Source organism: Aquarana catesbeiana, linkage group LG06 (assembly GCF_042186555.1).
Source record: "Aquarana catesbeiana isolate 2022-GZ linkage group LG06, ASM4218655v1, whole genome shotgun sequence".
Taxonomy (NCBI): domain Eukaryota; kingdom Metazoa; phylum Chordata; class Amphibia; order Anura; family Ranidae; genus Aquarana; species Aquarana catesbeiana.
This window is the reverse complement of record NC_133329.1, coordinates 676,447-704,406: the sequence shown is the minus strand read 5'-3', so window position 1 is coordinate 704,406 and position 27,960 is coordinate 676,447. Positions and strand designations below refer to the sequence as shown.

Here is a 27,960-nt window from a genome sequence, read left to right as displayed (position 1 = left end):
GAGGCTGCTCCTAAAGGCCCTTATTGCTTCCATAGCTACTTCAGAGTACCTGTTCTGCACCCCCAACCCTTCCTCATCTTACGGAGTACAGCAAAAAAATTGGAACAAGACTAAAGTGATTGGTACCCCACCATACACCAAGGACCAGACCCTGGGACTGAGATGTTAGCCCACAGATACCCCAGGGGAACCTCTTCTGCCATCCAGGGGTAACAGGGTGCTACAATCACTTTACAGAGATGCTGTGAGTATTGTTGGGAGGTCCTGCTGTGAACATTAGCAAAGAGGAACACATTCAGTGCCCTCTACTGTTGAAATAAAGTAACAACAACTGTGAAAGCTCCACCCACACCTCACACATGAGGAGGACATGTGAAGGAGGAGTGGCCTCCTAACAACGTCATTCTATCAAATAACAAAGATGTTTATTGGCCAAAAATGTTTATTTTACACAAAATCATCTTGAAAATATTGAACACCAAATATACAGCTTCCTCTGGAGGATTAAAATGTGGAAAGACGACACGGCCCGGGCTCTCTCACACTACACGGGACGGGTTCTCTCACACAGTACACGGGACGGCCTCTCACACACACCCTACACGGGACGGGCTCTCTCACACACTACACGGGACGGCCTCTCACACACAGGCACTACACGGGACGGGCTCTCACACACAGGCACTACACGGGACAGGCTCTCTCACACGCTACACGGGACGGGCTCTCTCACACGCTACACGGGACGGGCTCTCTCACACAGGGTACAGGCTCTCTCACACAGGGTACAGGGCCGCAGATACTTCAGTACAACCAGCCCTGTTGTAGTGGGCCCGGGCAGATTTATAGTGCATTTCAATCAAACAAAAGAAATAAAAAGAATAAATTACACCCGCGCTCCTACTGACGGGGGTGTACAAGTATATTTTCCTGGGCCCCATCAGGTGAACAGAGGAGGGACTATTTTTCATTTTTGGGCGAAGGTACACAAACCTGCACCCAGCCGCCCGCTGTACCTCTTTCCTGGTGCTTGGCGGAGTGATTTGTACCACGATTTACCCGCTCCGCTCTCTCAAGGACTGATAAGAGCCAGCTGACAGGGAGGGAGTGGTAATGGTAATCCTGGCAGCGGAGGGGGAGGGTAGCACGGCACGCACTGGGCAGCACACAGCGAGTAAAGTGTTACATGCTGTAGCAGAATTATCCAAATCCTCACCGTGTCTTATTAGATTTATTCACACAACACAGGAGGTGCTCTATGGCTTGGTCACATGACTGTTAGGTGCACAGGAGGAGCTCTATGGCACATAGAGCTCCTCCTGTGCACCCAGCAGTCACGTGACCGAGCCATAGAGCACCTCCTGTGCACCCAGCAGTCACGTGACCGAGCCATAGAGCACCTCCTGTGCACCCAGCAGTCACGTGACCGAGCCATAGAGCACCTCCTGTGCACCCACCAGTCACGTGACCGAGCCATAGAGCACCTCCTGTGCACCCACCAGTCACGTGACCGAGCCATAGAGCTCCTCCTGTGCAGTCACCAGTCATGTGACCGAGCCATAGAGCAGCTCCTGTACACCCACCAGTCATGTGACCGAGCCATAGAGCTCCTCCTGTGCAGTCACGTGACCGATCCATAGAGCTCCTCCTGTGCAGTCACCAGTCACGTGACCGAGCCATAGAGCAGCTCCTGTGCACCCACCAGTCACGTGACCGAGCCATAGAGCACCTCCTGTGCTGTGTGAACGATTATCCTCATGCACACAGGATGCTTTAGGAACACCCCTCCCCCCTCTCTTGGCAGCAACCTTTTGTCAGAATAAAAAAACGCCTGACGCTTGTAGAAGTGTCTGACCCCCATACGAGGGTTTGGGCTCATTTACAGGCATTAAAACACCTGGGTGTTCATTTCATTGTCCAGAACAATCATTTATTCTGACCACAGCAATGAATTAACGCGCCTCGTGTTCATACGTCTTTCCTGCCTGTAAACACCCCTGTGTTGGGGGGGTAAACATGCACAGCTGAGCTGTGTTTTTACAGCCCCTCAACCACTCCCCTTTATTCACGCCGTTTTAAAATGGAGCTGAGGCCATGCTGCAAGCATGTTAACACGTACACAGCAGCCAGGATTGTGTAATATGAGCAGCTCTGAAACCGCCTGATCACTTTCACAATCCTCGCACCAGATTTCCCCCTGCAACTTTTCAGGCAGGGTCAGAGGTGGGGCCCAAGGGTGGGGTCAAAGGGGCCCCATTGGGTAGGCTGTACGGGTTCCCATGATTTCTAACAGCGGCCCTGCGCTCATACCATATGGACCGGACCCTCTCATACCACACGGACCGGGCCCTCCCATACCACACGGACCGGGCCCTCCCATACCACACGGACCGGGCCCTCCCATACCACACGGACCGGACCCTCCCATACCACACGGACCGGACCCTCCCATACCACACGGACCGGACTCTCCCATACCACACGGACCGGACCCTCTCATAACCACACGGACCGGACCCTCTCATAACCACACGGACCGGACTCTCCCATACCACACGGACCGGACCCTCTCATTACCACACGGACCGGGCCCTCCCATACCACACGGACCGGGCCCTCCCATACCACACGGACCGGACTCTGAGCGACACACACACATGCCATATGGACCAGACTCCGAATCCCACACACAACACAGACTGGATTCTCACATACTACACAGACTGGACATGTGGAATTCAGATGCTCTGGGATGTCAGTTGGTGGAGGAGTCTTCTACAGTGATGGGACAGAGAAGCTCTTCTGGGTGACGGCCTCCTCTGTTCACAAGTCATGGATGCGGACAGCTTCTCCTCAGCATTGAGAGCCACCAAATGCTGGAAAGAAAAAAAAAAAACCATCAACATGTGCGAGGACAGAGCAGCACAAGGGGTGATAAGGGACAGGCTGGTATGGAGGTGGAAAGCACAGTCGCCCGGCCTACGTCGGAGAAGGAGGAGGACATCATTCGCCCGGCCTACGTCGGAGGAGAACGACAGTCGCCCGGCCTACGTCGGAGGAGGACGACAGTCGCCCGGCCTACGTCGGAGGAGGACGGCAGTCGCCCGGCCTACGTCGGAGGAGGACGGCAGTCGCCCGGCCTACGTCGGAGGAGGACGGCAGTCGCCCGGCCTACGTCGGAGGAGGACGGCAGTCGCCCGGCCTACGTCGGAGGAGGACGGCAGTCGCCCGGCCTACGTCGGAGGGGGAGGACAGTCGCCCGGCCTACGTCGGAGGAGGAGGACAGTCGCCCGGCCTACGTCGGAGGAGGAGGACAGTCGCCCGGCCTACGTCGGAGGAGGAGGACAGTCGCCCGGCCTACGTCGGAGGAGGAGGACAGTCGCCCGGCCTACGTCGGAGGAGGAGGACAGTCGCCCGGCCTACGTCGGAGGAGGAGGACAGACGCCCGGCCTATGTCGGAGGAGGAGGAGGACAGTCGCCCGGCCTACGTCGGAGGAGGAGGAGGACAGTCGCCCGGCCTACGTCGGAGGAGGAGGAGGACAGTCGCCCGGCCTACGTCGGAGGAGGAGGACAGTCGCCCGGCCTACGTCGGAGGAGGAGGACAGACGCCCGGCCTACGTCGGAGGACAGACGCCCGGCCTACGTCGGAGGAGGAGGGCAGTCGCCCGGCCTACGTCGGAGGAGGAGGGCAGTCGCCCGGCCTACGTCGGAGGAGGAGGGCAGTCGCCCGGCCTACGTCGGAGGAGGAGGACAGTCGCCCGGCCTACGTCGGAGGAGGAGGACAGTCGCCCGGCCTACGTCGGAGGAGGAGGACAGTCGCCCGGCCTACGTCGGGGGACAATCGCCCGGCCTACGTCGGAGGAGGAGGACAGTCGCCCGGCCTACGTCGGAGGAGGTGGACAGTTGCCCGGCCTACGTTGGAGGAGGACAGTCGCCCGGCCTACGTCGGAGGAGGAGGAGGACAGTCGCCCGGCCTATGTCGGAGGAGGAGGAGGAGGACAGTCGCCCGGCCTACGTCAGAGGAGGAGGACAGTCGCCCGGCTTACGTCAGAGGAGGAGGACAGTCGCCCGGCTTACGTTGGAGGAGGACAGTCGCCCGGCTTACGTCGGAGGAGGAGGACAGTCGCCCGGCCTACGTCGGAGGAGGTGGACAGTTGCCCGGCCTACGTTGGAGGAGGACAGTCGCCCGGCCTACGTCGGAGGAGGAGGAGGACAGTCGCCCGGCCTATGTCGGAGGAGGAGGACAGTCGCCCGGCCTACGTCAGAGGAGGACAGTCGCCCGGCTTACGTTGGAGGAGGACAGTCGCCCGGCTTACGTTGGAGGAGGACAGTCGCCCGGCTTACGTCAGAGGAGGAGGACAGTCGCCCGGCTTACGTTGGAGGAGGACAGTCGCCCGGCTTACGTCGGAGGAGGAGGACAGTCGCCCGGCCTACGGCGGAGGACAGTCGCCCGGCCTACGTCAGAGGAGGACAGTCGCCCGGCTTACGTCGGAGGACAGTCGCCCGGCCTACGTCGGAGGAGGACAGTCGCCCGGCTTACGTCGGAGGACAGTCGCCCGGCTTACGTCGGAGGACAGTCGCCCGGCTTACGTCAGAGGACAGTCGCCCGGCCTACGTCGGAGGAGGACAGTCGCCCGGCCTACGTCGGAGGAGGACAGTCGCCCGGCCTACGTCGGAGGAGGATAGTTACCTGCCGTACATCAGAGATGCCGCTGAGGCTCCGTAGAGCGATAAGGGAGGCCAGCCGGACGGGTTCCTCCTGGTCTGTACACGCTGAGTGGAGAAGCAGCTGTGGTACCTTACGGGTGAGCAGATGAGGACTTCTTGTTTCGGTGGAGGCGGTGCCGAGGTTCCCCAGGGCATTGGCTGCATGAACTCGGGTTTTGGCTTGGGGATCTTTCAATAGTGAGAGGAATTTAGTGGTGGCAGATAATAGCCAGGAGTCTTCCGCACAGGACTTGTGGAAGGCGCAATTTCCCACAGCGAAGGCTGCGGATCTTCTCACTCTGGTGTCTCTGTCAGAAAGACAGTCCAGCAGTTTATCCACCAGAGTTGCTGAAACCGATTCACCATGGCGTGCCAGATTACCAAGCAGTGTACAGGCCGCAGTCTTCATCTCTGTCTGTGGGGTCTGAAGAAGACTGCACAGAAGTGGGTCCCAGTCCTCTAACATGGTTTGCACTAGGTGGAGGTTGGCCGGCGAGGCTCGGATCAAATGACTCAAGAGGGTCAGAAGCTGAATGACGACATTGTCCAGTCCGGAGTGCAGGGCACGTCCCAACCAGGAGGTGGCATCATTAGAGGACAGGACATAGACGGCAAATTCTGAGAGAAAAGTATTTTCCATTAGGACCAACCGGCAAATCAGACACAACGGCATCTCCACCAAGTTTGCGGGGAGTCTGGTGCATGCCTGCAAAGTACAAACAGATATGTGAGAAGGAGCTTTGCCATCACTGGCACGGATTCAAACCATCCCCAACAATCCGCCATGTCAGCTGGCACCATATTCCCAACAAATAGGCCATGTCAGCTGTGACGGGAGTCACTTTGGGCGGGGGGCAGTGGTGTATTTAGATTTTGTGCTGCCCTAGGCCTGACTAAACTCACGCACCCCCTAATTTAAATATGACCCACCCCTTCCTGCCAAGGCCACACCCCTTCCTTTTTAAGATCAGCCCTGTCATCTTCATGGGAAGAGAACAGAGGGACGCCGCGGGAAGAGGACAGAGAGGGACACCGCAGGAGGAGGACAGAGAGGGACACCGCAGGAGGAGAACAGAGAGGGACACCGCAGAAGGAGGACAGAGAGGGACACCGCAGAAGGAGGACAGAGAGGGACACCGCAGAAGGAGGACAGAGAGGGTTGCGGCATCAGACCCCCCACTAGCACATATCCTCTCCCCTCCCAAAGCACTCAGTACATATCCCCTTACTCTATGTGTGCATCGGTTATCTGCCCCCCGTCCCGGGTACTGTGTCCCACTCCATTGTAAATGATACACAGACCTCAGACCAGCAGCGCGGCTCTTCCACTGAAGTCGTGTCCCTCTGTGGCTCCTCCTCCTGGCTGTGTACACTAGAACATTGGACCTGAGAAGGAGGAGGAGCGTGTGTGGCTGACAGTGGGGAGAGAGGTGTCAGCTGCTACGGAAAGCCGATCGCCATTTGTGGGACCCCAGGCAGCAGATGTCCTGGGTGGCGGTCAATAAGGCCTAGAAGATATCAGGTTAGGCACTTCCTAATGGCTCAGTCCCTGGGAACAGTAATGGATAATGGCCAACTGGCCCTCTTACCAGACCCAGTGAAACCACAACAGTGATCCCTCCGGCTGGACGTTTGCTCAATCTGGGTTGCCCAGGCCGACTCTAGTCAGTAGTGTAGCATGTCTTTCTCCCCCTCTGGTGGTGCGGGTACAGTGTGGCTCCCCCTCTGGTGGTGCGGGTACAGCGTGGCTCCCCCTCTGGTGGTGCGGGTACAGCGTGGCTCCCCCTCTGGTGGTGCGGGTACAGCGTGGCTCCCCCTCTGGTGGTGCGGGTCCTACTAAAACTGCTTCCTGGCCCCTTCCGTACCCCCGATGCCACTGCACTCTTCAGCCACACTTTCCTGATGGTGGCCCTGCGTGCGGGAGTCAGGAGGAGGGTGCCATTTCCGTGGTGGGGGGGGGCGGCTTTCTTGCCACCCCCTGCAAAGTGCCGCCCTGGGCCAAAACACAGCACTGGCGGGGGGCTTGTGGAACCCAGCATACCTTAGAGAGCTCTGGAAACTTCTTGTCCAGCTCCCCCGGCCCCTCCTATGTGTCTATTAGGGGCACAGAGTGACCGTGAACCCCACTATGGTCAGCACTAACCTGACTCACCGTACAACCACACCGGACTCAGCATTTCCTTTTACCCCTGTTATCCCGGGTTCTATATGTGTGGTTTGTGCTGAAGGAATGAAGGGGCTCTTTCACTTTGGACAGTAATATTTATGAACAATATCTCTCAAGAAACAAATGAAGATAAATTCCACCTTTCCAACTGTTGGAATACTGTAGGAGAGTCTCAGACCATGCCTAGATAGTTTGAGGTGGCTGTATCCCATTGTTCTATTGTTTCTGTTTGCCTTGGGAGCAACATGTTGTGGGATGTATATGTGGATTAGCTGGGGGGGGGGGGGGGGGGATTTTCCAGCAGCTCCTTCTGTCTGTGGGTCTCTTGCTAAATGTAGTTTACCCCGCCCTGTGTCATTAGGTAAAGAAGGGGGGGGATTGTCCCTGAGTGTAGATCTTTTTGTGCCTGTATTTGAATAAACAGTCTTATGCTTCTTACCACCCTACACTGATGTCTCGACAAGTGACTGGGTGGGCGAAGGGATCTTGGATCGTGCTGGTACCGGGCAAGGGAAGCGTATATGGTGCATATACTCTTCTTGAGTACGGGGTCCATCACATCAGCCGGCACCATATTCCCAGGGCAGATGCTTCATACAGGGAACGGTCACAAGAAGAATACTGGCAATGGAACATGTACAGCAATGAATACATTCATGTGATGAGCACTTACCTTATTAAAACTACAACCCTAGGCACAGGACAATACTACCAACATAGGCGTGCGCACGGGGTGTGCCGGGTGTGCCTGGGCACACCCTAATGCCCAGGCACATCCAACACACCCCAGGACTTTTTTGGCAGCAGAATGTGCAGGATCTCTATTTCGGAGCCTTTGGTAATAAACAATGGCAGCGCTGTACTCTGCGAGTGGTGGGACTATTATTTAGTTGGCTGTGTAACTCTTGTGAGTACAGCCACTGATCGCGGAGTGAGCAGGCAAGCGGCCGCATTTTCCGATGCTACTTCTATAGTTCCGGCTACAGCATCCCTGACAGCTGAATATCACTCCGCTGCCTGCTTTCAGTGATGCTGTAGCCGGAAATAAGGAAGTAACATCAGGGCTGCATTAACCCCACTGATTTTGTTATTAAGTCCTGCCCGCTGCCACCCCGGGGCTTCCGCAGCCCACCACTGCCCTTTGTCCGCCGCCGAGAAAACCACAGGGTTGCCAGGACTGTCCAGGCTGAGGAGGAGGATGTAACTTTCTCCTCCCTGCTCCGCCTCCGAGTGCCCCGCCTCCCGGTCTTCCGCCCTGCAGTGAGTGCCGACAATGGAAGAAACTGAGGTGAAGGAGACCCGCCGGGACTTGGAAATCAGGACGTGTCACTGACTGGTAAGGAGAGAGTGGGGGGCACAGACTCTGGCAGTATGAGGGCGGCAGTACAGCAGGCAGGGAGAGAGGGTGTCCTCCCCTGCAGTGCAAGTCACACTGTATGTGGAGTTAGTACCAGGGAGAAGCTGAGAAATGGGAGTCCAGCCTGCTATGCTGGGATTTGTAGTCCCATGGAGGGGGGGGGCAATATTCACACATGCTGGGAAAGGGGGCTGGTCATATAAAGGTAAAATAATCAGTGTTGTGAGGGGGGCTGCTATGGCTGACCTGACCCCCTTCTAGAAATACACTATTGTCTGGTTTAAAGGGGAACTCTGCAGACTCTGGGGTAAAGGGGAACTCCGATGTAAGTGGGATCTCAGTGGACTCTATGGTAACCAGAGACCCCCTCACATCAGAGGCCCCCCTTACATCATAGTCTGAAGAGATACCCTTTGTGTTAGAGCCCCCTTACAGTGTATATAAAGGGGGACTTTGATGAAAGTGGGGACTCTGGGAACCCTGATATAAGAGTAAATGCTGGGGACTCTAGTGACCAAAGACCCCCTTATATGAAAGTTCCCCTTACACCAGAGTCAACGGCATTCTTTACATCAGGTTTCCCAGTGTAAAGGGGAACTCTGGGGAATCTGATGTAAGGGGGGAACTGTGATATAAAATGTAACAGTTGACTCTTGTGTAGCGGTTAAAAGGCGGTAAAAGAATGGCTCAACTGCAGAGTTTTCCTGCCTCTCAACCACTAGTGTAAACAATTAAATGTTTTAATCAGTTAAAAAATAAAGTGTTTTATTTTTTTAACATTGATAAGTGTTAAAAAATGTTTTAATACATTTTAAAATGTTTGTTCACATCACATTAATTTATAAGAGTGCGTGTGTGTGTGTGTATATGTATATATATATATATATTTAAAAATATATATACACACACACACACACACACACACACGTGTGTGTTTGAGCTTTGGGGTGCACACCCTAATGCAATAGGCTGCGCATGCCTATGACTACCAAAACTATTCACCTTATCTCACATTCCCAACACCACCAACAGGTCTGCCTTCTCTCCTTTGACGCCGAGAAGGCATTCGGTCAACTGGCGCTTCTTGAAACTTTCACTTGAACAAATTGGGTTGGGATCCTCTTTCATTTCCAAAACGATGTCACTTTACTCTCACCCCTCTGCTTCGGTCTTGGTTAATGGTAACTCGTCAGCAGCGTTTGATATATCCAACGGGACCCGCCAGGGCAGCCCCCTTTCCCCCCTTCTTTTTGTCATTGTGATGGAGCATTTAGCACGCGCCATTCGCCAAAATGATTCCATACAAGGCATACACACGCCATCCGCACACCATTAGCTTTCATTGTATGCCGATGACTTACTCATCTATGCCCGCCAGCCCCATATAACCCTCCCTTCACTTTTCATGGAATTCCAACGCTTTGGAAAATTAAGTAATTTTAAACTCAATATCTCCAAGACTGAGGCCCTTAACATCTCTCTCCCTGCATCTACCATGTCCTCCCTCCAATCCAACTACTCATTTCATAGGCAGACCAAGGGCATCACCTACCTGGGAGTAATAATATCGGTTAACCTTTCCAATCTTTTTACATTGAACTATATCCCCCTCCTCTCCCGTCTCCGTAAAGACCTAGGTTCCTGGGGGGACAAAACTATACCTTGGTTTGGACGCATAAATACCCTCAAGATGGACACTTTGCCCAAACTGCTTTACCTATATCAGACCATACCGGTCATCATACCCAAATCCTTTTTCTCTACCCTGCACTCTCTCTCCATTCGCTTTTTGTGGAATAAAAGGATTATCTAGAATCAAATTTAAATTACTCACACGGCCAGAATTGCAAGGTGGTACAGGTTTACCAGATTTTGAGCTATATTACAAAGCCACATTAATGGCGCGTATCCTTGAATGGTTCCCACGACCCTTTCAAAAAGCCTTGGTTATGGTTGAACAGGATATGTCCCCTGTCGATCTAAGGGCTTTACTTTGGGGTTATAGGGGCAATTTACCGGCTTTGACCAACTCTTCTCCTCTAACTACAGCTACCCTTGTGCTCTGGTACAGGAGAGGACTATGTGAGATTCTGTCTTCAGATCGATCTCCCTTATCACCACTTTTGATAATCCAGCCTTTCCACAAGGTATAGAGGCTCATGCTCTCGGCTCTTTCCTCCGCACCTCCTGGCCACAAGCTCATTCCTTCGTTCATGCGGACAATGGAACTCCAAATATTCCAACGGGAAACCAGGACTGGCTCACCTCCCTACACCTCACCACCTTCACCAAACATCTTTTCGGTTCCTCTCAGGTTCATCGGCCCCTGACTGAATTTGAACACCTAAGCTCTCTTCAAGAATTACCTAGACATTTACTCTCACACATTTACAGTGTGATTCAAGCTCTCACACAAAATGACTTACCCACTTACACTAGAATGTGGTCGGCAGACTTGGGAAAGACCATCTCCAGAGCGAAATGGCAAACTGCATTCCATTTCGGACACAGGTCCTCAATCTCTTGTTATTCACAAGAGAAGAATTTTAAGGTTATGTCGAGGTGGTACAGGGACCCCGCCACTCTACGAAAAATATTCCCTTCCACTCCATCTACCTGTTGGCGATGTTCTTCTGCAACAGGATCATACCTTCATGTCTGGCGGGAGTGTGATCGGATCCGTATCGGATCTTCTGGAAACAGGTATCCCAGGTTTATGAAAAAATTTATGATGATCCTTTGCAATTGACCCCTGAAATAGCCCTTCTCTCTATCCTGCCAGGATTGATAACATCTCAAAAATGCAATCTCCTACGCTTCTTCCTGTCTGGGGCTCGACAACTTATACCTCTTTTTTGGAAGACAACAACTATCCCCTCGTTAGCTCTTTGGACCTCCACTATGAATGATATTATGCATATGGAGGAGATGTTGGCGCTAGACAATGATACCTACGAGAAATTCACAATACTATGGTCAGTCTGGCGACGCTTCTCCTCCTCAGACACGCTGGTTACATTGCTCCCTGTCACCCCGACTCCAGCTTCTTCCATAGATTTGAATGCCCTCTGATCCCCAATTTATTCTTGTAACTGACAAACCAGAGTTCTTCCTCTCCGTTTCCAGGCAGCAGACCCCCCCCCCCTCCTTCCTCCTATCTTTCATCCTACTTCTCCCCCTTTTATCTTCTCTTTTTCCATCTTGATGTTTGACATAACTTGTTTATATGATCTACTACTTAATAGCTGCCAGCATTGCTGTGGGCGATAGCCATTTGGCACGCTGGTTGTCCTTTTACAGTATAATATTTTATGTCAACTGTATTATTTCCTTTGGTTTCTTCATATCAATAAAAACATTTTCAACTCTAAAACTACAACCCTCCCCAATTATCATCTGGGAGATGGGGGAGGGTATAGACTAGACCAGCCAGAGATGGGGCGGGGGGAGGGTATAGACCAGCCAGCCAGAGATGGGGGAGGGTATAGACCAGTCAGTGATGGGGGAGGGTACAGACCAGCCAGCCAGACATGAGGGGAGGGTATAGACCAGCCAGACATGAGGGGAGGGTATAGACCAGCCAGACAGAGATGGGGGAGGGTACAGACCAGCCAGCCAGAGATGGGGGAGGGTATAGACCAGTCAGTGATGGGGGAGGGTACAGACCAGCCAGCCAGCGATGGGGGAGGGTACAGACCAGCCAGCGATGGGGGAGGGTACAGACCAGCTAGCCAGAGATGGGGGGAGGGTACAGACCAGCTAGCCAGAGATGGGGGGAGGGTACAGACCAGCCAGCCAGACATGAGGGGAGGGTATAGAGCAGCCAGAGATGGGGGAGGGTATAGAGCAGCCAGAGATGGGGGAGGGTATAGAGCAGCCAGAGATGGGGGAGGGTATAGAGCAGCCAGAGATGGGGGAGGGTATAGAGCAGCCAGAGATGGGGGAGGGTATAGAGCAGCCAGAGATGGGGGAGGGTATAGAGCAGCCAGAGATGGGGGAGGGTATAGAGCAGCCAGAGATGGGGGAGGGTATAGAGCAGCCAGAGATGGGGAAGGGTATAGAGCAGCCAGAGATGGGGAAGGGTATAGAGCAGCCAGAGATGGGGGAGGGTATAGAGCAGCCAGAGATGGGGGAGGGTATAGACCAGCCAGAGAAGGGGGAGGGTATAGACCAGCCAGAGAAGGGGGAGGGTATAGACCAGCCATTCTCAACTAGGGTTCCTCCAGAGGCTGCTAGGGGTTCCTTGAGTTGAGGCTGATTGACCTCCCAATTGATGGTGCCCGTGTGGTTCCAGGGCCAACACCACGTGTTAAAGCCAGCAGCATGGCGACAAATCATTTTTACAGATATCTGTGGGGGTCGCATTCTTCCTTCTGACCACAAATGGTTTTTATGAAAATTTTCAGTACTTACTGTAATATTCCGCATACCTTTCCTGGAGTCTTTTAAGGGACACATGAATTCTTATACCACCCCCGACAGGAGAAATGGACACCAACAACAAAAAATGGTCATCAGGATATTCCCGCTCAAACCATCATGCCTCCATTTTGTAGCAGTAGTATCAAAGAAGTATCCAGAGCATTCAATAAACAGACCGGAGGAACCGGTGTCCCTCAATGGACTCATAAATGACCCCTAAAGTACAAGAATTCTTATTTTCCATTGAGGGACACAGGAATTCGTAGACTGTCGGGGCATTCAAAGGAAGTCCAACTGAGGAGGGGGGGGGGGGGATGTTGGTGGACGGACATAGCAGCAAAGGCCAATATGGCCAACAAGCCGACAGCAAGCTAGTGACTGCCTGCAGCTCTGCCACCTGAGGGTCCCAACAAACAGGATCTGGCCTCAGATGAGGCCTGAATATCCACTTGGCAGAAATCCCTAACACTATAAGGTTGGATGATGGTTCCCCTGAGTCTCCTTATGACGGTGGAAAGAGGAGCTGGTAAGAACCTCTACAGGGTCCACCTGCAATACAAGAAGGAAGTGGTCTTCCTGAAGAAGCGGCTGAGTGTTACTCTCAAAGCCTGAACTACATCCAGACAATGGAGGGATATTTTACTTTTGTGGAACTGGAGGCAGTCAGAGGAATAGAAGAACAATGTTCGAGTTGAGGCGAAATGCAAAAACGACCTTATGTAAGGAGGGAGTGCTGGACCTCAATGTCACCTTTTCCCATCCGGGCCTCAATGTCACCTTTTCCCCATACAAAGTTGAGAAAGTGTTCTTTGCCAGAAAATGTCTCCAGTTCTGAGAGTTGCTCGGTATAGTTGATAGCTACGAGGAAACCCCACCTCATGCTGGGAGGTCTCCGATAACGTCACACAATGGTCTTTGAAGTGCAGAAACAGCCATGTTTAGATCCCATGGAGTCACAGGGAAACAAACAGGGGGAGCCACATGGGAGACTCTGTAGAAGGAATGGAAGACCAATGGTCTCTAAAACAGGATAGACTGGGCAGAAACCTGTCTTTTGAGATTGCCGAGAGCCAAACATTGGTTGGATCCATTTCTAAGAAGGAGAGGTTTTGCTCTATGGAGAGACCGGGTGGAACCCCCCCCCAGACTCACACTAAGGGAAGTACATTTTCCATGTTTGATGAGCGACAGTTTGAAAATTAGCTGTTCGCGTTGTAGGAGACACAATCTGTGACCCTGACACAGGGTCAGCGAAGGTTTCCGCAGCCAAGTGACTGTGACGCAAGATGACAAAAACGGTCCTCGAGACCACATATGGCAGGGATCTCACAAATCCCACAAGCGTCCGTCAGGAGTCTTACCAGGACAGCGGACCATGTTTGTCTGAGTCAGTCCAGAGCAAGGAGAATGACTGAAATGCCCTCCATCTCAATCCTGCAAAAAACAGCCTGGATGTTTTAGGGGATGAAAAGTATAGATCCAGGTAAACTCATCTCAGAATCACAGTTTGTTAAACCTGGAGGCCAGGAGGTCCACAGTCAGCATCTCCCACCTCCGACACACAACCTGGAGACCTCAGGGTGGAAGAACCTCTGGTCCACGGACTTCCAACTGACAGGTCTGCCCATCCATTGCCTAAGCTTAGGCAGAAACAAGCAAGAATGAAGCTTTACCCAGGACAGGATCCGTGCCATCTACCTCACCATGGTAAGCCCTCTGATGTATGCCACGGTTATATTCGACTAAATTTGGATATGATCACCCTCCAGAAAATGACTCCGCAAATTTCAGGATGGGGAGACTCAGATGGCAACAAAGACCTCTGCAGCAATAGGGTGCCCCAGGGCGTCTCTCCAGCCCGACAGGCTGTAATCCATCAGGAGGATCTTCCAGCATATGGGATGAAGAAATTTCCCAATTGCAGAGCCAGAACCCCCCCTGGTCCTTGGTGCCAAACAGATTGTTCTGTCTAGGGACCGGATAGCTTTTGTCATGCCTCAGGAAGGTAGTGAAGTAGAGGTCTGGAGTAAGACCAGGCAGATAACACTGTCTAGTGATCAGGCCCAGAACTCTCATACAGCTGAATGGGGTGACTCCAGGACAGGAAACCTCAATCACAGACCAGAAGTGTGAAGTTAACCTGGAGGAAGAAATAATCTGGTCGAGCTGTGTCCAGGACTACATTCTGATCCATCAAACGAAGAGGAGTCAGACCTAGCAATGATTTTCTAAAGTTCAGGATCCACCCAAACCACTAACTTATGGACAGTCCAGGGCACATGGTCCAACAAAAGCATGCATGGACCATTCCCTCAACAGAAGACAGCTAAAAGAACCACACTGGGGGTGCCAGGAGAGCACAGAGGGGCCAATACTAGAACACCTGAGGAACAGACCAGGGTGGAAGGTTAGGGCTATAAACTGAGAAGTGCAAAGCTTGAGGTGCTGATAAGATGAAGACAAGCTAGTCTGTGTCTGATGTCCACAAAAGTTAGAGCATTTCCGGGGAGAAGGGAGGCAATGTCCGATACGGGGAATTTATGTAGAAATTTGGAATCTTGGGCGCCTGGAACCTTTTGCCACAGAAACTGGGGAAAGGACACCATGACAGGACTAGATGGAGATCTGCAATCTGTGTGCAAAGGAAGGGGAAGAGGGGAAGAGGGGACGGGGAGGGGAACTCTAGTAGTAAGCCGGGTATAATACCTACTGCACCCAAGTGCTGGGAAGGGAAGGTGTCCAATGTCTGGGGGAACAAATGTCCCCCGATCCACATAATGAATGTGGAGAGAAGCGACAATGCAATAATAAGGGAAATACCAGAGAGGGCATCCAGCATGGATTCTACCGAAGCTGGAGAGACTTCCAGGAGCTCCGACTGCGTGGACAGACTTCCAGGAGCCCCGACAGACTTCCAGGAGCCCTTGACTGCGTGGACAGACTTCCAGGAGCCCTTGATGGCGTGGACAGACTTCCAGGAGCCCTTGACGGCGTGGACAGACTTCCAGGAGCCCTTGACGGCGTGGACAGACTTCCAGGAGCCCTTGACGGCGTGGACAGACTTCCAGGAGCCCTTGACGGCGTGGACAGACTTCCAGGAGCCCTTGACGGCGTGGACAGACTTCCAGGAGCCCTTGACGGCGTGGACAGACTTCCAGGAGCCCTTGACTGCGTGGACAGACTTCCAGGAGCCCTTGACTGCGTGGACAGACTTCCAGGAGCCCTTGACTGCGTGGACAGACTTCCAGGAGCCCTTGACTGCGTGGACAGACTTCCAGGAGCCCTTGACTGCGTGGACAGACTTCCAGGATGGAGAGATGATGGTTGTGGGTGGGGTTATCCTGGTGACCATTTCTCCTGTAGGGAGCAGTATTACCCAACAGTCAGAGAATTCCCATCATATAGATATGATTTTAGGGGATCCTCGGTATTGAGATGTATTTTTGTATCAGGACTATAAGGGGGTTAGTAATAAATTTGGAGGTCACCTGTAGGAGGGAAGTGACAATGTGCTGCTGTTGGAGGGACCCTTCTATCTCCCTCATGGTTTCAGGGGGGACGTCCTGGGAAAGGGGGATGCAGAGTAACTGAGAGACGAGACATACGACATCAGAGAGCGTCCCGGAGACATCCCATCCATTCACCTGACAGCTGTGGAGAGAGAAGATCAGAAGCTCCTTATCTGATTGGTGATAGTATGGGGAGGAGTCTATAGGGAGGGGCCCCGTACATTACCACCAGAGCCCCCCCCCGACTATAGGGAGGGGCCCCGTACATTACCATCAGAGCCCCCCCCCCCCCCCCGGACTGACTATAGGGAGGGGCCCCGTACATTACCACCAACCCCCCCCCAGACTGACTATAGGGAGGGGCCCCGTACATTAGATGTGATCCAGAGGGGAGGAGACTTACGCTTCTGTCACATGACCCAGGAAGGCGGGACTCAGCAGACGATTCAGCACACCAATCACAACACTTTGTGGCTTTCCCAGCAGATGGAGGAAACTCTCCAGAGACTTCATGGAGATCATGAGAACCACATGGAGGAAGGTGACCACTCCTACAACATAAGAAGATAGGATGGGACCCCGAGAGACCTGGTTCCCGACTCCTCCCACATTATTCCAACAGGAGGATCTGCTCTGATCCAGACTCCTCCCACATTATTCCAACAGGAGGATCTGCTCCCCGACTCCTCCCACATTATTCCAACAGAGTCTCTGCTCCCCGACTCCTCCCACATTATTCCAACTGGAGGATCTGCTCTGATCCTGACTCCTCCCACATTATTCCAACTGGAGGATCTGCTCCCCGACTCCTCCCACATTATTCCAACAGAGTCTCTGCTCCCCGACTCCTCCCACATTATTCCAACAGGAGGATCTGCTCTGATCCCGACTCCTCCCACATTATTCCAACTGGAGGATCTGCTCTGATCCCCGACTCCTCCCACATTATTCCAACAGGAGGATCTGCTCTGATCCAGACTCCTCCCACATTATTCCAACAGGAGGATCTGCTCTGATCCCGACTCCTCCCACATTATTCCAACAGAGTCTCTGCTCCCCGACTCCTCCCACATTATTCCAACAGGAGGATCTGCTCCGATCCCGACTCCTCCCACATTATTCCAACAGAGTCTCTGCTCCCCGACTCCTCCCACATTATTCCAACAGGAGGATCTGCTCTGATCCCGACTCCTCCCACATTACTCCAACAGGAGGATCTGCTCTGATCCCCGACTCCTCCCACATTATTCCAACTGGAGGATCTGCTCTGATCCCGACTCCTCCCACATTATTCCAACAGGAGGATCTGCTCTGATCCCGACTCCTCCCACATTATTCCAACAGGAGGATCTGCTCCCCGACTCCTCCCACATTATTCCAACAGGAGGATCTGCTCCGATCCCGACTCCTCCCACATTATTCCAACAGGAGGATCTGCTCTGATCTCCGACTCCTCCCACATTATTCCAAAAAAAGTCTCTGCTCTGATCCAGACTCCTCCCACATTATTCCAACAGGAGGATCTGCTCCGATCCCGACTCCTCCCACATTATTCCAACAGAAGGATCTGCTCCGATCCCGACTCCTCCCACATTATTCCAACAGAGTCTCTGCTCCCCGACTCCTCCCACATTATTCCAACAGGAGGATCTGCTCTGATCCAGACTCCTCCCACATTATTCCAACAGGAGGATCTGCTCTGATCCCGACTCCTCCCACATTATTCCAACAGGAGGATCTGCTCTGATCCCCGACTCCTCCCACATTATTCCAACTGGAGGATCTGCTCTGATCCCGACTCCTCCCACATTATTCCAACAGGAGGATCTGCTCCGATCCCGACTCCTCCCACATTATTCCAAAAAAGTCTCTGCTCTGATCCAGACTCCTCCCACATTATTCCAACAGGAGGATCTGCTCTGATCCCCGACTCCTCCCACATTATTCCAACAGGAGGATCTGCTCCGATCCCGGACTCCTCCCACATTATTCCAACTGGAGGATCTGCTCCGATCCCGACTCCTCCCACATTATTCCAACTGGAGGATCTGCTCTGATCCCGACTCCTCCCACATTATTCCAACTGGAGGATCTGCTCCCCGACTCCTCCCACATTATTCCAACTGGAGGATCTGCTCCCCGACTCCTCCCACATTATTCCAACTGGAGGATCTGCTCTGATCCCGGACTCCTCCCACATTATTCCAACTGGAGGATCTGCTCTGATCCTCGACTCCTCCCACATTATTCCAACAGGAGGATCTGCTCTGATCCTCGACTCCTCCCACATTATTACAACAGGAGGATCTGCTCCCCGACTCCTCCCACATTATTCCAACTGGAGGATCTGCTCCCCGACTCCTCCCACATTATTCCAACTGGAGGATCTGCTCTGATCCCGGACTCCTCCCACATTATTCCAAAAAAGTCTCTGCTCTGATCCCGACTCCTCCCACATTATTCCAACTGGAGGATCTGCTCTGATCCCGACTCCTCCCACATTATTCCAACTGGAGGATCTGCTCTGATCCCCGACTCCTCCCATATTATTCAAACTGGAGGATCTGCTCTGATCCCGACTCCTCCCACATTATTCCAACTGGAGGATCTGCTCTGATCCCCGACTCCTCCCACATTATTCCAACTGGAGGATCTGCTCTGATCCCGACTCCTCCCACATTATTCCAACTGGAGGATCTGCTCTGATCCCGACTCCTCCCACATTATTCCAACTGGAGGATCTGCTCTGATCCCGACTCCTCCCACATTATTCCAACTGGAGGATCTGCTCTGATCCCGACTCCTCCCATATTATTCCAACTGGAGGATCTGCTCTGATCCTGACTCCTCCCACATTATTCCAACTGGAGGATCTGCTCTGATCCCGACTCCTCCCACATTATTCCAACTGGAGGATCTGCTCTGATCCCCGACTCCTCCCACATTATTCCAACAGGAGGATCTGCTCTGATCCCGACTCCTCCCACATTATTCCAACAGGAGGATCTGCTCTGATCCCCGACTCCTCCCACATTATTCCAACTGGAGGATCTGCTCTGATCCCGACTCCTCCCACATTATTCCAACAGGAGGATCTGCTCTGATCCCGACTCCTCCCACATTATTCCAACAGGAGGATCTGCTCTGATCCCGACTCCTCCCACATTATTCCAACAGGAGGATCTGCTCTGATCCCGACTCCTCCCACATTATTCCAACAGGAGGATCTGCTCTGATCCCGACTCCTCCCACATTATTCCAACAGGAGGATCTGCTCTGATCCCGACTCCTCCCACATTATTCCAACTGGAGGATCTGCTCTGATCCCGACTCTTCCCACATTATTCCAACTGGAGGATCTGCTCTGATCCCGACTCCTCCCACATTATTCCAACTGGAGGATCTGCTCTGATCCCGACTCCTCCCACATTATTTCAACTGGAGGATCTGCTCCCCGACTCCTCCCACATTATTCCAACTGGAGGATCTGCTCCCCGACTCCTCCCACATTATTCCAACTGGAGGATCTGCTCCCCGACTCCTCCCACATTATTCCAACTGGAGGATCTGCTCTGATCCCGGACTCCTCCCACATTATTCCAACTGGAGGATCTGCTCTGATCCTCGACTCCTCCCACATTATTCCAACAGGAGGATCTGCTCTGATCCTCGACTCCTCCCACATTATTACAACAGGAGGATCTGCTCCCCGACTCCTCCCACATTATTCCAACTGGAGGATCTGCTCTGATCCCGGACTCCTCCCACATTATTCCAAAAAAGTCTCTGCTCTGATCCCGACTCCTCCCACATTATTCCAACTGGAGGATCTGCTCTGATCCCGACTCCTCCCACATTATTCCAACTGGAGGATCTGCTCCCCGACTCCTCCCACATTATTCCAACAGGAGGATCTGCTCTGATCCCGGACTCCTCCCACATTATTCCAACTGGAGGATCTGCTCTGATCCCCGACTCCTCCCATATTATTCAAACTGGAGGATCTGCTCTGCTCCCCGACTCCTCCCACATTATTCCAACTGGAGGATCTGCTCTGATCCCCGACTCCTCCCACATTATTCCAACTGGAGGATCTGCTCTGATCCCCGACTCCTCCCATATTATTCAAACTGGAGGATCTGCTCTGATCCCGACTCCTCCCACATTATTCCAACTGGAGGATCTGCTCTGATCCCCGACTCCTCCCACATTATTCCAACTGGAGGATCTGCTCTGATCCCGACTCCTCCCACATTATTCCAACAGGAGGATCTGCTCTGATCCCGACTCCTCCCACATTATTCCAACTGGAGGATCTGCTCTGATCCCGACTCTTCCCACATTATTCCAACTGGAGGATCTGCTCTGATCCCGACTCCTCCCACATTATTCCAACTGGAGGATCTGCTCTGATCCCGACTCCTCCCACATTATTTCAACTGGAGGATCTGCTCCCCGACTCCTCCCACATTATTCCAACTGGAGGATCTGCTCCCCGACTCCTCCCACATTATTCCAACTGGAGGATCTGCTCCCCGACTCCTCCCACATTATTCCAACTGGAGGATCTGCTCTGATCCCGGACTCCTCCCACATTATTCCAACTGGAGGATCTGCTCTGATCCTCGACTCCTCCCACATTATTCCAACAGGAGGATCTGCTCTGATCCTCGACTCCTCCCACATTATTACAACAGGAGGATCTGCTCCCCGACTCCTCCCACATTATTCCAACTGGAGGATCTGCTCTGATCCCGGACTCCTCCCACATTATTCCAACAGGAGGATCTGCTCTGATCCCGACTCCTCCCACATTATTCCAACAGGAGGATCTGCTCCCCGACTCCTCCCACATTATTCCAACAGAGTCTCTGCTCCCCGACTCCTCCCACATTATTCCAAAAAAGTCTCTGCTCTGATCCCGACTCCTCCCACATTATTCCAACTGGAGGATCTGCTCTGATCCCGACTCCTCCCACATTATTCCAACTGGAGGATCTGCTCTGATCCCCGACTCCTCCCATATTATTCAAACTGGAGGATCTGCTCTGATCCCGACTCCTCCCACATTATTCCAACTGGAGGATCTGCTCTGATCCCCGACTCCTCCCACATTATTCCAACTGGAGGATCTGCTCTGATCCCGACTCCTCCCACATTATTCCAACTGGAGGATCTGCTCTGATCCCGACTCCTCCCACATTATTCCAACTGGAGGATCTGCTCTGATCCCGACTCCTCCCACATTATTCCAACTGGAGGATCTGCTCTGATCCCGACTCCTCCCATATTATTCCAACTGGAGGATCTGCTCTGATCCTGACTCCTCCCACATTATTCCAACTGGAGGATCTGCTCTGATCCCGACTCCTCCCACATTATTCCAACTGGAGGATCTGCTCTGATCCCCGACTCCTCCCACATTATTCCAACAGGAGGAGCTCTGCTCTGATCCCCGACTCCTCCCACATTATTCCAACAGGAGGATCTGCTCTGATCCCGACTCCTCCCACATTATTCCAACAGGAGGATCTGCTCCCCGACTCCTCCCACATTATTCCAACAGGAGGATCTGCTCTGATCCCCGACTCCTCCCACATTATTCCAACTGGAGGATCTGCTCTGATCCCGACTCCTCCCACATTATTCCAACAGGAGGATCTGCTCTGATCCCGACTCCTCCCACATTATTCCAACTGGAGGATCTGCTCTGATCCTCGACTCCTCCCACATTATTCCAACTGGAGGATCTGCTCTGATCCCCGACTCCTCCCACATTATTCCAACTGGAGGATCTCTGCCCCTCCCCCTATAACTCACCACGCACGGACAGCAGGCTCCAGTCGGGTGGTTTGCAGTCACTCCCCCGCGGAGTGTCCCCTTCCAGACGTGTTTTGAGGCTTCCAAATCCTAAGAGGAGCCAAACACTGCGCCACAGCAAGGGCCCCTCATCTGACAGGGTGGCAACCAGCTCCTCATCCTGCAAAGGGCCACAGACAGTTCACTATGCAAAATACTACAGGGGGGGCCACACACTCCACGAGATCCTACAGGGGGCCACACACACACTCCACGAGATCCTACAGGGGGCCACACACACACACACTCCATGAGATCCTACAGGGGGCCACACACACACACACTCCATGAGATCCTACAGGGGGCCACACACACACACTCCATGAGATCCTACAGGGGGCCACACACACACACACTCCATGAGATCCTACAGGGGGCCACACACACACACACACTCCATGAGATCCTACAGGGGGCCACACACACACACACACTCCATGAGATCCTACAGGGGGCCACACACACACACACACTCCATGAGATCCTACAGGGGGCCACACACACACACACTCCATGAGATCCTACAGGGGGCCACACACACACACACACTCCATGAGATCCTACAGGGGGCCACACACACACACACACTCCATGAGATCCTACAGGGGGCCACACACACACACACACTCCATGAGATCCTACAGGGGGCCACACACACACACTCCATGAGATCCTACAGGGGGCCACACACACACACACACTCCACGAGATCCTACAGGGGGCCACACACACACTCCACGAGATCCTACAGGGGGCCACACACACACACTCCATGAGATCCTACAGGGGGCCACACACACACACTCCATGAGATCCTACAGGGGGCCACACACACACTCCATGAGATCCTACAGGGGGCCACACACACACTCCATGAGATCCTACAGGGGGCCACACACACACTCCACGAGATCCTACAGGGGGCCACACACACACACTCCATGAGATCCTACAGGGGGCCACACACACACACTCCATGAGATCCTACAGGGGGCCACACACACACACTCCATGAGATCCTACAGGGGGCCACACACACACACTCCATGAGATCCTACAGGGGGCCACACACACACACACACACTCCATGAGATCCTACAGGGGGCCACACACACACACTCCATGAGATCCTACAGGGGGCCACACACACACACACTCCATGAGATCCTACAGGGGGCCACACACACACACTCCATGAGATCCTACAGGGGGCCACACACACACTCCATGAGATCCTACAGGGGGCCACACACACACACTCCATGAGATCCTACAGGGGGCCACACACACACACACACTCCATGAGATCCTACAGGGGGCCACACACACACACACTCCATGAGATCCTACAGGGGGCCACACACACACACACACACACTCCATGAGATCCTACAGGGGGCCACACACACACACACTCCATGAGATCCTACAGGGGGCCACACACACACACTCCATGAGATCCTACAGGGGGCCACACACACACTCCATGAGATCCTACAGGGGGCCACACACACACACACACACACACTCCATGAGATCCTACAGGGGGCCACACACACACACACACACACACTCCATGAGATCCTACAGGGGGCCACACACACTCCATGAGATCCTACAGGGGGCCACACACACACACTCCATGAGATCCTACAGGGGGCCACACACACACACTCCATGAGATCCTACAGGGGGCCACACACACACACTCCATGAGATCCTACAGGGGGCCACACACACACACTCCATGAGATCCTACAGGGAGCCACACACACACTCCATGAGATCCTACAGGGGGCCACACACACACTCCATGAGATCCTACAGGGAGCCACACACACACTCCATGAGATCCTACAGGGGGCCACACACACTCCATGAGATCCTACAGGGGGCCACACACACTCCATGAGATCCTACAGGGGGCCACACACACACACACTCCATGAGATCCTACAGGGGGCCACACACACACACACTCCATGAGATCCTACAGGGGGCCACACACACACACACTCCATGAGATCCTACAGGGGGCCACACACACACACTCCATGAGATCCTACAGGGGGCCACACACACTACATAAAATCCTACAGGGGGCCACACACTCCATAAGATCCTACAGGGGGCCACACACACTCCATAAAATCCTACAGGGGGCCACACACTCCATGAGATCCTACAGGGGGCCACACACACAGGATAAGACCCTACAGGGGGCCACACACACAGGATAAGACCCTGCAGGGGGCCACACACACACAGGATAAGACCCTCCAGGGGGTCACACACACAGAATATTGGGGTACCTGGGTAAGGTGTTGGAGTAGAAGGTGGAAGATCCAGTCATGTAATCCGGACCCCAGAGGAGGGCAGACACTGACCTGAGGAGGAAAGAATGTGACATCAGGACACGGATTCCGCATGTGCATCCCCAGCAGTAATCTCATTGCTGGCTTCCTGGTATACGTATCATGGAGCGTCTGTATACAGTATATAGATGAGAAGTATATACAGGGCCTGGAAAAAGTGTTCATACCCCTTGACATTCCCCACATTTTGTTACAACCAAAAACGTAAATGTATTTTATTGGGATTTTATGTGATGGACCAACACAAAGTGTCACATAATTGTGAAGTGGAAGGAAAATGATAAATGATACAAATAAATATGTGAAAAGTGTGTGGGGGGGGGACATTTGTATGGCGCCCCCCGGAGTCAATACTTTGTAGAACCCCCTTTCTCTACAAGTCTTTTTGGGGGTGTCTCTACCAGCTTTGCACATCTAGAGAGGACATTTCTGCCCATTCTTCTTTGTAAAATATCTCAAGCTCTGTCAGATTGGATGGAGAGTGTCTGTGAACAGCAATTTTCAAGTCTTGCCACAGATTCTCAATGTGATTTAGGTCTGGACTGTGACTGGGCCATTCTAACACATGAATATGCTTTGATCTAAACCATTCCATTGTAGCTCTGGCTGGATGTTTCGGGTCGTTGTCCTGCTGGAAGGTGAACCTCCGCCCCAGTCTCAAGTCTTTTGTAGACTCTAACAGGTTTTCTTCTAAGATTGTCCTGTATTTGTCTCCATCCATCTTCCCATCAACTCTGACCAGCTTCCCTGTCCCTGCTGAAGAAAACCATCCCCACCACATGATGCTGCCACCACCATGTTTCACGGTGGGGATGGTGTGTTCAGGGTGATGTGCAGTGTTATGCCGCGTACACACGGTCGGACTTTTCGTCTACAAAAGTCCGACAGCCTGTCCGACAGACTTCCGGCGGACTTTCGGCGGACTTGCAGCAGACTTTCTAACGAACGGACTTGCCTACACACGACCACACAAAAGTCCGACGGATTCGTACGTGATGACGTACACCGGACTAAAATAAGGAAGTTCATAGCCAGTAGCCAATAGCTGCCCTAGCATGGGTTTTTGTCCGTCGGACTAGCACACAGACGAGCGGATTTCGGGGTCCGTCGTAGTTACGACGTAAAGATTTGAAGCATGTTTCAAATCTAAAGTCCGTCGGATTTGAGGCTGAAAAAGTCTGCTGAAAGTCCGGAGAAGCCCACACACGATCGGATTACCAGCCAGCTTTAGTCCGTCGGCGTCCGTTGGACTTTTGTAGACGAAAAGTCCGACCGTGTGTACGCGGCATTAGTTTTCCCCACACATAGCGTTTTACTTTTAGGCCATAAAGTTGAATTTTGGTCTCCTCTGACCAGATCACCTTCTTCCACATGTTTGCTGTGTCCTCCACATGGCTTCTCACAAACTACAAACAGGACTTCTTATGACTTTCTTTCACCAATGTCTTTCTTCTTGTCACTCTTCCATAAAGGGCAGATTTGTGGAGAACACGACTAATAGTTGTCCTGTGGACAGATTCTCCCACCTGAGCTGTGGATCTCTGCAGCTCCTCCAGAGTTACCATGGACCTCTTGGCTCTTCTCTGATGAATGCTCTCCTTGCCCGGCCGGTCAGTTTAGGTGGACGGCCATGTCTTGGTAGGTTTGCAGTTGTGCCATACTCTTTCCATTTTCCGATGATGGATTGAACAGAGCTCTGTGAGATCTTCAAAGCTTGGGAGATTTTTTTATAACCTAACCCTGCTTTATACTTCTCTACAACTTTATCCCTGACCTGTCTGGTGTGTTCCTTGGCCTTCATGATGCTGTTTGTTCACTAAGGTTCTCTAACAAACCTCTGAGGGCTTCACAGAACAGCTGTATTTATACTGAGATTAAATGACACACAGGTGGACTCTATTTACTAATTAGGTGACTTCTGAAGGCAATTGGTTCCACTAGATTTTAGTTAGGGGTATCAGAGTAAAGGGGGCAATACAAATGCCCCCCCCCCCCACTTTTCACATATTTATTTGTATCATTTATCATTTTCCTTCCACTTCACAATTATGTGACACTTAAATGAGAGGACAGTGACGGGGGAGGGGCAGACTTACGGGCGTGGTCTCGGAGAGACTTATTCTCATGGCGCTCAGTAGGACATCCTGGGACACGAGGCCCCCCTCACCGCAGTCATGGAGAGACGCCACCAGCACCGTAGCTGCAGCCTGCGGGGGAGGAACGAGGTAATAAGATTGAAGGAATGAAAACACCTGTGTGGTTAGGCTCTGATGGAAGAAGCCCTTCAGTTCTACTGCATATTCATCCAGCTTTACAGGCTCAGAAATGACAGCTTCACCGAGGCCTTCACACACAGGGGGCGGGGCCTTCACACACACAGGGGGCGGCGGGGCCTTCACACACACAGGGGGAGGCGGGGCCTTCACACACACAGGAGGAGGCGGGGCCTTCACACACACAGGAGGAGGCGGGGCCTTCACACACACAGGAGGAGGCGGGGCCTTCACACACACAGGAGGAGGCGGGGCCTTCACACACACAGGAGGAGGCGGGGCCTTCACACACACAGGGGGCGGCGGGGCCTTCACACACACAGGGGGCGGCGGGGCCTTCACACACACAGGGGGCGGCGGGGCCTTCACACACACACAGGAGGAGGCGGGGCCTTCACACACACAGGAGGAGGCGGGGCCTTCACACACACAGGAGGAGGCGGGGTCTTCACACACAGTGGAGGAAGCGGGGCCTTCACACACACAGGAGGAGGCGGGGCCTTCACACACACAGGAGGAGGCGGGGCCTTCACACACACAGGAGGAGGCGGGGCCTTCACACACACAGGCGGTTCGCAGTTCCCATACAGTTTAGCTGGATCCGGTTGGTCAGTGTGATCCAATCATATCATGTGACCAGTCTCCTTTATTACACCACACCGGCATCCCCGGAACACTCACCACAAGAGACGGAACATTGCAGGTCAGAAGACGGGGGAGGGCGCCCTCTGCTGGTGACAACCTGTAACACAGACATGATTAGCACTGTGACTCCCTCGCCCCACCCCCCCCACCATGAATGTGAGAATAGAGAGTACGCTGGAGGGACTCACGTGTCCGGTAGGGACTGAAGACGGAGGGCGAGGACTGACACCAGGAAGAGGGACACTTCTGTGATGTGAATACGAGAGACATCCCAGAGGTGAACCTGAAATACAAACCCAGCATTCCCAGTGACCCCATCTTCTCCACCACTATTCCCAGTGACCCCATCTTCTCCACCACTATTCCCAGTGACCCCATCTTCTCCACCACTGTTCCCAGTGACACCAACTTCTCCACCACTATACCCAGTGACCCCATCTTCTCCACCACTGTTCCCAGTGACACCATCTTCTCCACCACCCAATGATGGACACATTCCATACTCCCAGTGACACCATCTTCTCCACCACTATTCCCAGTGACACCAACTTCTCCACCACTATTCCCAGTGACACCATCTTCTCCACCACTATTCCCAGTGACCCCATCTTCTCCACCACTATTCCCAGTGACACCAACTTCTCCA

At 53.1% G+C, this 27,960-nt stretch overlaps 1 protein-coding gene across 4 annotated transcripts in view; it reads right to left on the bottom strand.

The window, feature by feature from the left end:
- Positions 1-433: 433 nt before the first annotated feature.
- The window catches only part of STK36 (serine/threonine kinase 36), a 76,718-nt gene continuing 49,191 nt past the window's right edge, over positions 434-27,960 (bottom strand). For all 4 annotated transcript variants that reach the window (XM_073635258.1, XM_073635259.1, XM_073635261.1 and 1 more), the window contains 9 exons: positions 27,503-27,597; positions 27,351-27,411; positions 26,493-26,603; positions 24,334-24,408; positions 21,983-22,142; positions 16,566-16,713; positions 16,142-16,304; positions 4,691-5,413; positions 434-2,876 (listed from right to left, as the gene is read on the bottom strand). In XM_073635258.1, the coding sequence (XP_073491359.1) occupies positions 2,739-2,876; positions 4,691-5,413; positions 16,142-16,304; positions 16,566-16,713; positions 21,983-22,142; positions 24,334-24,408; positions 26,493-26,603; positions 27,351-27,411; positions 27,503-27,597 (1,674 nt within the window). In that variant the 3' untranslated portion in view covers positions 434-2,738. The remainder of the gene's footprint in view (positions 2,877-4,690; positions 5,414-16,141; positions 16,305-16,565; positions 16,714-21,982; positions 22,143-24,333; positions 24,409-26,492; positions 26,604-27,350; positions 27,412-27,502; positions 27,598-27,960) is intronic.